The sequence below is a fragment of the Petromyzon marinus genome (assembly GCF_048934315.1).
Source record: "Petromyzon marinus isolate PM22_M1 ecotype Great Lakes invasive population chromosome 68 unlocalized genomic scaffold, UKy_Petmar_22M1.pri1.0 chr68_unloc.1, whole genome shotgun sequence".
NCBI lineage: Eukaryota > Metazoa > Chordata > Hyperoartia > Petromyzontiformes > Petromyzontidae > Petromyzon > Petromyzon marinus.
In genome coordinates this window covers 4,838,295-4,849,129 of record NW_027422597.1, presented here as the reverse complement: position 1 = coordinate 4,849,129, position 10,835 = coordinate 4,838,295, and the positions used below count along the sequence as shown (strand labels likewise).

At 50.8% G+C, this 10,835-nt stretch overlaps 1 protein-coding gene across 1 annotated transcript; it reads left to right on the top strand.

The window, feature by feature from the left end:
* The first annotated feature begins 5,021 nt into the window (after positions 1-5,021).
* LOC142908031 (uncharacterized) lies at positions 5,022-9,238 on the top strand. The gene is made up of 3 exons (XM_076058166.1): positions 5,022-5,307; positions 6,347-6,844; positions 7,747-9,238. The coding sequence occupies exons 1-3, from the start codon at positions 5,135-5,137 to the stop codon at positions 8,027-8,029; spliced, it is 954 nt and encodes a 317-aa protein (XP_075914281.1). The 5' UTR covers positions 5,022-5,134; the 3' UTR covers positions 8,030-9,238.
* Positions 9,239-10,835: the final 1,597 nt, after the last annotated feature.

The window sequence follows — 10,835 nt, the reverse complement described above, 5'->3', positions numbered from 1 at the left end:
ATACATTTAACCCTCAATGATCACGTTTGTTAACTGGGTAACAATACAATCGATTATTCCTCAGAGTACGCGAGCATAGACGGCGAGAGGAAAACGTCCTTAAACATTCATGCAATGATATTCATACGAAGGCAATAAAGAAACATGTCCCTAAGGCAAAAAGTATACGGCAATTAATTAATGGGCAAGATTATGTAATTAACGAAATGTTTGAAACAATGGTGTGGGGCAGTATGCCTGCTTCAGCAAATACTTATCAATTGGCTAAGGCTTCAATAAATTCGCGGGCAGATTCTATGATCAAGATAAAGATTTCAACACAATATTCTCCCTGTGAGTGTGTAGATTCGTAACTTAGGTTTCTATATGTTTAGTTTTCATCGATAAATTCATTCATAATATTTATGCAAATCAAAAGAAACATAACTACTAAAATACTTCTAAACGACTGTTTCTCCGTAACCCAATGGCAACTGTGTTCTTCGTTATGAGTTGATACTTGACGCACTTATCATGAGTCTTCTTATTGTTGTTAGTCCGGGTATGTGTTGTGTATGGATGTGTCCTTGATCAATTCATTGCGTCAAGCAGACGCCAGGTGATGTGTTGTAATGTGTGGATGTGTGCATATCATATGGACAGCTTGGTTCTTCTTCTTTCTCACGGGCGGCCGGAGTTCTGTCCACAGCTGGTTGGAAGAGTCGGCACGACGCTCGCCGTCGGTGCGCGATGATCCCGTCGTCAGGTAGCACCCGCAGCTCGTCCGCTGGCAGCTGACACCCTTGCTTGGTGGCGCTGGTGACGCTGCGGCGTGCTCTCTCCTGCTCCGTCTCTCTGGCGGTGTCGATTGCACGTGCAGCTGGTTCTCTGTGATGCTGGCTTGGTCGATGCTTGGCGCTTTCCGCCTTTTCTCGACGTTGACTGCTTTACGTTGCCCGCCGTCGCAGAACTCTTCAGTGACTGATCGCCCTTGGTGGCTGGCTGTTATTTTCTGTGGTTGGTCATCTTCTGTAATTGATCGCCGTCTTCTGCCGCTGGTAGCTGTGATAGCGATGTATGGCTCATGTCTCTGTTTTTATGCCAAAATTTCTTCCTCTGGCTCGCCTTCTCACAAAGGACCGGAATTTCCTTTGATTTCGCTCTGTGCTGTGGGGGCGGGGGTTGTACATGTGTCCGTGTGTGTGTGTTCTGATTTATTAAGCCATCTGTTAAGTCTCACCCTGGCTTGATTTCTGTCCCCCTCCTCAGCCATCCTGCCATCAAAGGGAAACAGATGATTCAGATTGCCCCCGAGTGCGTCTTTCTTCTGCAAAAATTAATCTGGAAGGAGGGGGGGCTCCCTCTGTCCGGTGGAGTTCCCCCCCCCCTCATCTCTTCCCTCCCGGTGTGACATTCTTTTGCCTCTCACAAAGGGGTGTGTTGAGGCTTTTGAAGTTAAACATTTTATTTTACCTCCTTTAGCTCGATACCGTACCACTTTGTAGTTATGATTCTGTACGTGACTCAAGGTATGTTTGTGGCAGTATTTACAATGCTTGCATCGTGGTGGTTGATTTTTATTTATAAGAGGAGATTCCCTCTGCCTGAGTATGCAAATTTCTATCATGTGCTGCTGGAAGACAAAGGCGGTTGGGAGACTCTCTTACTCTATGGAATACATTTATCTTGGTCACGTGATCGACCCACCTCGCCTCATCTCCCCTGGAGGACCCCTGGCTTAACTCTTCATCATCATTATTTGGTTTATGTTTTCCACGATTCGTGATTTTACATTGTCATTTCATGTATGTTCCTAGGGTTTATTAACTTTCGTTCCACCATCTGTATCCAGGGATCCGTCCTGTTATACTCGAGTTATATTTTGATGTCCTGAGGTTAGAGGTATAGTTAAGTTTCAGTTAAGCTTCTTAACTGCTGGAATTCACATTTCTTGGTCTTTATAAAGTCACGTAGACGGCAAGAGGTAATAGAATTTAAGGTGAATAACATTAGTATTAAAATGGCATGCATGAGAAGTAATAACCCACTAGGTAGATTGTAGTCTGGTTTTTAATCTGAGTGAGTGTGTTGGCAGTCTATGATGTCGACTCATTTTTGTCGCTAAGTTCTGAACTTTAACCGTTGTATTAAGATAAACGAAAAGGAAAATCATTGAAGAATTCGCCTGTTCTTTCGTGGTGCCTGGTTGTCTGTGCTCTTTTAACGGGGGCCTTTGAGGCTACGTAGATTTCCCCCGAGTCTCATTAGTAATTCCCCCCCCCCTTCTCTTTTGTTTTGGGTTTTATTATATTTTATGGCTTATCTCTGGCTGCCTTGTTCCGAGTGTGAGAGGCAGCTGCTGTGAGGGGAGGGGGGGTTCACTTCACCCCCTTTGGCTCCCAAGCGACACCATGATTGATTAGAAATAATATTGGCAGAATCATTCTTAATATCAATTTTGGAGGAGGGATGGAGTCAATTCCCATTCGGAGGCACTGGTGGGCTGGTCTTGTATGCGACAAGTTGCAATTAAATGTCATCAGTGAACAGAGAAAAATAAATAAAAAGATAAAAAATGTAATATTAATTCACGATCATTGTCAACACAATGCCTGGAATCTTCTCCAGGTGGTCTCCCGAGTTCGGAGGCACATTTATCGTGACATTTTTTCAAATTCCCAGAAGTGTTCACATTTTTTGAAGCACCCTGTATATATAATTGCATACATAATTATTGTATGCATAATTATATATAGTTATTGAAGCACCCTGTATTAATAATTATTGTATATGTAGTGTGACAAAGGAGGCAGAGACTTCTTCGTAGGCAACACTGTTCATTTACTCTAACGTCAGAGAACGTCCCTAACACAGAGAGGTAACGGCCTCTCCCACCCGATAGCCTAGAGGATACGTCCTCATACTTAGTGTGCCCTCACACTATACTCTGCTTAGCGGGTACTGTCACTGGGCCGTTCAGACCTGGCACTGACAAGGGCCGGAGGTCGGAAGTCCCAGGGCACTATCTAGATGTTTTGAGTCTTGAGGTGAGTGCGGACTGACTCATGCTGGGAGAGCTGTCCTTTATATCCTTCCTCTCCCAACCGTCCTGTCTCGAGAGGGTCTGGGTCTAACGATTGCCCCCCCCCCCAGCCCCCTCCCTCAGTGGGCTTTGCCCCCTCACCCCTGGTCAACGGTTATTGTAGTCGTGACTCATACAATACTGCTGTGCAGGTAAGTTTTATGCATGTTGCGCATAACAATGCAGCTACACGTGCGTGGAGTTTTTTTTTTCAGGGTTAGCTTACGTCAATGTAAACGTTGCATCGTCAAACCCGCCGCCATCCGACGCAGCCAGCCAGTGATGTTCAGCGTCACGTAAAAAGGACGCTCCAATTCACCACTTGCACAGCACTAAACGGTGTGCTGGAGATGTAAACCCACTACGACGTTTACAATTCGAGCGATTACAGCCAAGCATCATCATCAGGCGGGCAGCCAGAGTACGTGGTCCAACCCAAAAACTCGCCTCCACCGTGCAATATCGGTCGCAGAAGCCGACTATGCGTTTAACCAACCGAAAAAAAAAAACCTGTTCAACCCACGTCGCTGTTGACGGAGTGACCACTTTATATTCATCGTCCATGTTGTTGTTGTTGCTGTGCAGCCCAAAACGTGGGCGGGACGGTGCCCTACATGGCCCCGGAACTGCTGCTGGGCTACCGTGTCACCTGCGCTGTGGACATGTGGGCCCTGGGCTGCACCTTGGCCGAGTTGGCCACCGGCAAGGTGCTTTTAGATTCACCAACCGACGAAGAACACCTGCCTTGCTGCATTGAGGTATGGGCGGTGGGTGGGTATGGTGGGTATAGTGGGTTGGTATGGTGGGTGGGTATGGTGGGTGGGTATGGTGGGTATGGGGGTATGGTGGGTCTCTATGGGTATGGGTCTCTGTTGGTCTGCACAGAGACCCATACTCATCGAGACCATACAGATCCACAGAGACTTATACTCATAGAGACCCATACAGACCCACAGAAACCTATACTCATAGAGACCCATACAGACCCACAGAAACCCATACTTATGGAGATCCATGCAGACCCACACTCATAGAGACCCATACAGACCCACAGAAACCCATACTCATAGAGACCCATGCAGACCCACAGATACCCATACTCATAGAGACCCATACAGACCCATAGATACCCATACTCATGAAGTTTTATTCCCTCTCACGGCCACAAACACCAGCGAGGAATATCTAAAATGGTCCAGGGCCTCTCATAGGTTGACTCAGCCTCAAACGAGTACCTGGTGTAGCAGTGTGTAGTAAACATTTCCACTGGGGGAGACAAAGGTGGCCGGGCGTGGTGCTGGGCACCCACCTCCTTGTGTGCCGTTCCGGCCTTCAAAGGTGCTGCTCGCTGCTAACAGCCCTTGCCCCAGCAATGAGATGAGGCTAAGACTAGGAGGGGGGATTGTTGTCTTTGTAACAGTGCTGGCCTCCACACGCGCTGCCTCCGCCACTACTCACCGCTGACAGACGGCACTTGCCCCAATGGGCCTGCTGAGGCTACACCAGCTGTAACCCCCTCCTTCTTTTGTCTTCTTCCCAAACCGTGCGCAGATCCTGGGCATGCCCCCAAAAAAGATGGTGAGTTGAGGGGCTTGGGCAGGCTGGCGGAAGCAACGTAACCCATTCAGTTTTGTTAGGTGGGGGTGGCAGTGAGGCTCTTATAGGGTTCTGGGTTGGCCTGGGGGGGGGGGGCTCTGATTACCCCGGGGGTGGGGGGTAGATTTGGGATTGGGGCTCTCAGTAGCAGTCGTTAGGAAGCATAGGTGGGTGGGTGAGTGAGCAGGTGGGTGGGTAGGTGAGTGGGTGGGTGAGTGAGTGGGTGGGTGAGTGGGTGGGTGAGTGAGTGGTTGGGTAGGTGAGTAGGTAGGTGAGTGGGTGGGTGAGTGGGTGGGTGAGTGGGTGGGTGAGTGGGTGAGTGAGTGGTTGAGTAGGTGAGCAGGTAGGTGAGTGGGTGGGTAGGTGGGTGGGTAGGTGAGTGGGTGGGTAGATGAGTGGGTGGGTGAGTGGGTATGCAGGTGGGTGAGTGGGTGAGTAGGTGGATAGGAAGTTGGGTAGTTAAGTGGATGAGGTGGTATGTGGGCGACGTGGTGGTTGGTGACTCTGCGTGCGTCTCTCTGTCCCTCTATAGACTCCGAGGGACTCCCCTACAACCTGTCCAAGCAGCGGCCACCAGGAAGCCTCCCCCTGCACCGCGCACTGCAGGGCCACCACCCTCAGCTGGTGGACTTCGTCAGCTGCTGCCTGCAGTACGAACCACACTCGCCCCTCGCTCACCCCCACACATCCCCACACCACTCACCACCACTCACTCACCCCCACTCACCACCCCATACCTGTCAACACCTTATCAGTGCCCTACCTTACTACAGACCCAATTCAGACCTGTATTGGTCACCTCGTGACCCTTATAAATCTCAACGTTCATCCTAAAAAGTCCCATCACAAGGGAGAAACACAAACAAATAGACACAAACTATTTTTGTTGTTTATATTGAAACGGCTGCACTCTGTATGGACCTGAAAACTCAATTTCCCTGTACAAGAACAGAGGGCAAACAGTATTGGTTAACAGCTGTGGTGTAGTGTAGTGTATAGTGTGGTGCATAGTGTAGTGTATCGCGTATAGTAATGCAGTGTAGTGTCTAATAATGTAGTAGTGTAGTTTATAATAGTGTAGTGTAGTGTGTAAAAATGTAGTAGTGTAGTGTATCGTGTAGTTGTAGTAGTATAGTGTGTAGTTATGTAGTGTAATAGTATAGTGAAACGTAATGTAGTAGTGTAGTGTGTAGTCTATAGTAGTGTGGTGTATAGTGTAAAGTGTAGTGTATAGTAATGAAGTGTGTAGTAATGTAGTATAGTATAGTGTATAGTAGGATACAGATTATAGCGTACCTGTGAACCCCTTATCCGTGCCCTACCTTACTACAGACCCAACTCAGACCTTTATTGGTCACTCCGTGACCCTTATAAATCTCAACGTTCATCCTGCAAAGTCCCATCACAAGGGACAAACACAAATAGACCAATTATTTTTGTTACCCAGAATTGAAACAGCTGCACTCCGTACAGACCTGAAAACTCAATTACCCTGTACAAGAATATGGAATAAACCGTACGGGTTGACAGCTCTGCCACACACTCACTACCCACCACCACTCCGTCCCCCCACGCCACCATCTCCCCACTCTCCCCCCACCTCCCACCCTGTCAAATCATCTCACCATGCCCCTCTCACCACGTGTGCGTCTCCCCCCCACCCCTCCCTCCCCATGCGTCTCCCAACAGATGGGATCCGAATCTCCGGATGACGCCTGAGCAGGCGCTGGCTCACAGCTGGCTCCAAACCACCACCACCACCGCCGCCGCCGCCGCCGCCACCGCCACCGCCACCGCCACCAGGGCAACCACCAGCATCTGGGCCACCCCCACCGCCAGCAAGACCACCCCCACCGCCAGCGAGACCACCCCCACCACCACCACCATCCGAGCCACCACCACCAGCTGGGCCACCCCCACCACCAGCGAGGCCACCACCGCCACCATCCGGGCCACCACCACCACCAGCGAGGCCACCCCCACCACCAGCGAGGCCACCCCCACCACCAGCGAGGCCACCCCCACCACCAGCGAGGCCACCCCCACCACCAGCGAGGCCACCCCCACCGCCAGCGAGACCAATCCCACCACCACTATCCGGGCTACCACCACCAGTTGGGCCACCACCACCATGAGCAGCAGCGTCGGCACCACTCCTGTGCAGGGCTCTGCAGCTGCTGAGCCACGGTGAGCCTCTCTCTGTGTACCTCGCCTGGTACGCAGGAGGACGTGGGTTCGATCCCGACCCTGATGAGACATTAACGACCTCGCCTTGTACGCAGGAGGTCGTGCGTTCGATGCCGACCCTGATGAGAAGTTAATTACCTCGCCTGGTATACATGAGGTCGTGGGCTCGATACCGCTGCTGCTGTATATTTGCAGTCTGCGTTTCTCTCCCCGTGGTGGTCACCGCGTGGATTCTTCTCAGGGTCCTCCAGATTTTCCAATCCACGTTGAGAACCGTCGTCACGCACTTCGAGTATTTGACTGCCGATATAAAATGTCCACGCGATGAAGATGATGTTGTCAGCCCTCTTTAATCGGCTATCAGCTGAGATGGCCAAGTCGCTTCTGGTCTACGTGGGACAATAGGTCTCTGTGGTTCTATGGGTCTCTATGATTATGGGTTTCTGTGGGTCTATGTGTCTCTGAGGGTCTATGGGTCTCTGGGGTCTGTATGGGTCTCTATGAATATGGGTCTCTGTGTGCCTAATGATGACAATGATGATGATGACGATGATGAGGATGACCACGATGATGATGACAACGATGATGATGATGATGATGACGACGATGATGATGACAATGATGACGATGAGGATGACGATGATGATGATTGCGATCAGGATGACGACGACGATGATGACGATGCTGATGATGATGATGACGATGATGATGACTATTATGATGACGATGATGACGATGATGATGACGACGATTATGTTGACGATGATGACGACGATGATGACGATGATGGACGATTATGATGACGATGATGATGATGACGACGATGATGATGATGATGACGATGATGACGATGTTGATGATGATGATGTGCTGCTGTGGTGCTCCTGCCTCTCTCTTCACAGAGCGGAGCCGGAGGAGAAGCTCCCATCGCCATTGCCATCGTCCCCGCTCACCCAGACATTTGGAGAGGGGACGGAGGTGGTGGAGGTGGTGGAGACGCAGGAGGAGGATGACGACAACGAGGAGGAGGAGGATAAAGAGGAGAAGGAGGATGGAAAGGAGAAGGAGGAAGAGGAGGAGGAGAGGGTGCGAGGGGTCCTGGCGCGTGTGGGCAGGGCGCTCCGCTCACTCCGCTCGCTGCTCAGCCGCCTGCTGCTCTATGGTGGGCGGCCCACAGCAGAGTAGCGGAGTGGACCCCCACTCACCACCCACACTCACCACTCACACTCACCACCCACACTCACCACCCCACACTCATCAACCACACTCACCACTCACACTGACCACCCACACTCACCACCCCACACTCACCACCCCACACTCATCACACTCACCACCCACACTTACCACACCACACTCACCACCCACACTCACCACTCACACTCACCACCCACACTCACCACCCCACACTCACCACCCACACTCACCACCCACACTCACCACCGACACTCACCAAACTCACCACCCCAACTCACCACCCACAGTCACCACACTCACCACCCACACTCACCACCCACACTCACCACACCACACTCACCACCCACACTCACCATCCACACTCACCACACAATGGACGAGAGCCTGCCAAGCCACGTGCGCGTGTGAAGAGTTAGGATAGAGATACAAAAATAAGTTATAATGTAATAACGTGTACATATATATCTAGACCATTGTTTGTTTATCGATTGTTGTTGTTAATAAATAAGCGGACTCAACAGAACGTTGCAGTTGTGTTTGTTGTGGCGAGTTGCTGCTCCCTGGGGTCTCAGGTGACTTGGATCCAGATGTTGACTATCTCGCCTGGTACACAGGAGGTCGTGGGTTCAATTCCGACCCTGATGAGATGCTAACTACCTCGCCTGGTTACGCAGGTCGTGGGTTCGATCCCGGACCCTGATGGGATGTTAACTACCTCGTCTGGTTACGCAGGAGGTGGTGGGTTCGATCCTGACCCTGGTGAGATTTTGACTACCTCGCGTGGTATACAGGAGGTCGTGGGTTTCTGTCCCGACCCTGACGATTCCTGCTGCTGTATATTTGGAGTCTACGTCTCTCTCTCATCATCACAGTGGCTAGGAAATGTTAATTACCTCGCCTAGTGTACGGGAGGTCGTGGGTTCAATTCTACCCTGATGAGATGTTAACTACCTCGCCTGGTTACAAAGGAGGTGGTGGGTTCGATCCCGACCCTGATGAAATTTAACTACCTCGCCTGGTACGCAGGAGGTCGTGGGTTCCATCCCGACCCTGAAGATGCCTGCTGCTGCTGTGTATTTGGAGTCTGCCCAGCTCCGTGTCTCATCAGCAGAAGCAAGAGACAGGCTTTGCTTGAACTAATGGAGGTGAACTGCCCAGATGTTTGTTGTCAGATGCACCTAGCCTGGCACAGCAGTCAACCCATGGCACCTGCTGGATCTGTCCCGTGACCTCCTACTCCACCTAGCCTGGCACAGCAGTCAACCCATGGCACCTGCTGGGTCTGTCCCGTGACCTCAAATTGCACCTAGCCTGGCACAGCAGTCAACCCATGGCACCTGCTGGGTCTGTCCCGTGACCTCCTCCTGCACCTAGCTTGGCACAGCAGTCAACCCATGGCACCTGCTGGATCTGTACCGTGACCTCCTACTCCACCTAGCCTGGAACAGCAGTCAACCCATGGCACCTGCTGGGTCTGTCCCGTGACCTCCAATTGCACCTAGCCTGGAACAGCAGTCAACCCTTGGCACCTGCTGGGTCTGTCCCGTGACCTCCTCTTCCACTTAGCCTGGCACAGCAGTCAACCGATAGCACCTGCTTGGTCTGTCCCGTGACCTCTGCCTGCACCTAGCCTGGCACAGCAGTTAACCCATGACACCTGCTGGGTCTGTCCTGTGACCTCCTCCTGCACCTAGCCTGGCAAAGCAGTCAACCCATGTCACCTCCTGGGTCTGTCCCGTGACCTCCTCCTGCACCTAGCGTGGCACAGCAGTCAACCCATAGCACCTGCTGGGACTGTCCCGTGACCTCTTCCTGTACCTAGCCTGGCACAGCAATCAACCCATGGCACCTGCTGAGTCTGTCCCGTAACCTCCTCCTGCAACGAGCCTGGCACAGCAGTCAACCCAAAGCACCTGCTGGGTCTGTCCAGCAACCCTTCGAAACTTCACATGGCCTCATAAGTGCCGTGGTGACGTCAAAAGTGGGATGGGACACGTGTCTGAGTTACAATTAATGAGTTCTGCACGGGTCGTCATTAACAAAGCTTACCTAACCGATCCACAATACAAATTGCAATCACCTTTACTGGCTACTCCGAATAGGCTTCCATAGGTTTTACATCAAACCTTCCACCACATTTCCTACACGACATAACCATCTTCTTATCCACACTACAAATTACAATCACCTCCACAGGCTATTCCCATAGCCTCCATTACCTGTCCTCACGTTCCCCAATTTGCTTAAGAAACCACGCTTATCCGCACTATGCATTAAAATCGCCGTCGCCGGCCAATCAAATAGAGCACCCATAGGCTCTCACGTTTCCTGCCCTCCACATTCCCTACATGACATAAGCTTCGCTAACTATCCGCACTACAATTGCCTTCGCCGGCAAACTCCCATAGAGCTCCCATCGTCTCCTATGTTAAGCTACCACCACATTCCCCAGTTTTCGCTTAAGAAACCACGCTTATCCATAGAGACACAAAGAGACCCATAGTTCAGTTCAGTTCATTTATTAGGTATAGCCCTGTGAGCCATTCAGCTCTTGAATAGGGTGCAACCGCAACCAACTAAAAAAAGAACAAGAAACATCTTAAAGTGACTACATGCAACAGAAAAAATCCAGGAAAAAAACAGCAAAGTCTTCCAGAAAAAGCACCGCATATCAACGCTGTGTGCAAAAATCCCAGTGGGATGCTTGTCAAACAATAACAACCATAAGACAATTTCAATTGCAGTTACCAGTCTAACTCTGTGTATTTCAACAAACAAATATGGCTAAACCAGA

Excerpts from the sequence above, each read along its gene's own strand:
- LOC142908031 (XM_076058166.1), top strand. The coding sequence starts at position 5,135 with ATGTGGGCGACGTGGTGGTTGGTGACTCTGCGTGCGTCTCTCTGTCCC. Across the intron at positions 5,308-6,346 it reads TTCGTCAGCTGCTGCCTGCA|ATGGGATCCGAATCTCCGGA; the intron begins GTACGAACCACA and ends GTCTCCCAACAG. Across the intron at positions 6,845-7,746 it reads TCTGCAGCTGCTGAGCCACG|AGCGGAGCCGGAGGAGAAGC; the intron begins GTGAGCCTCTCT and ends CTCTCTTCACAG.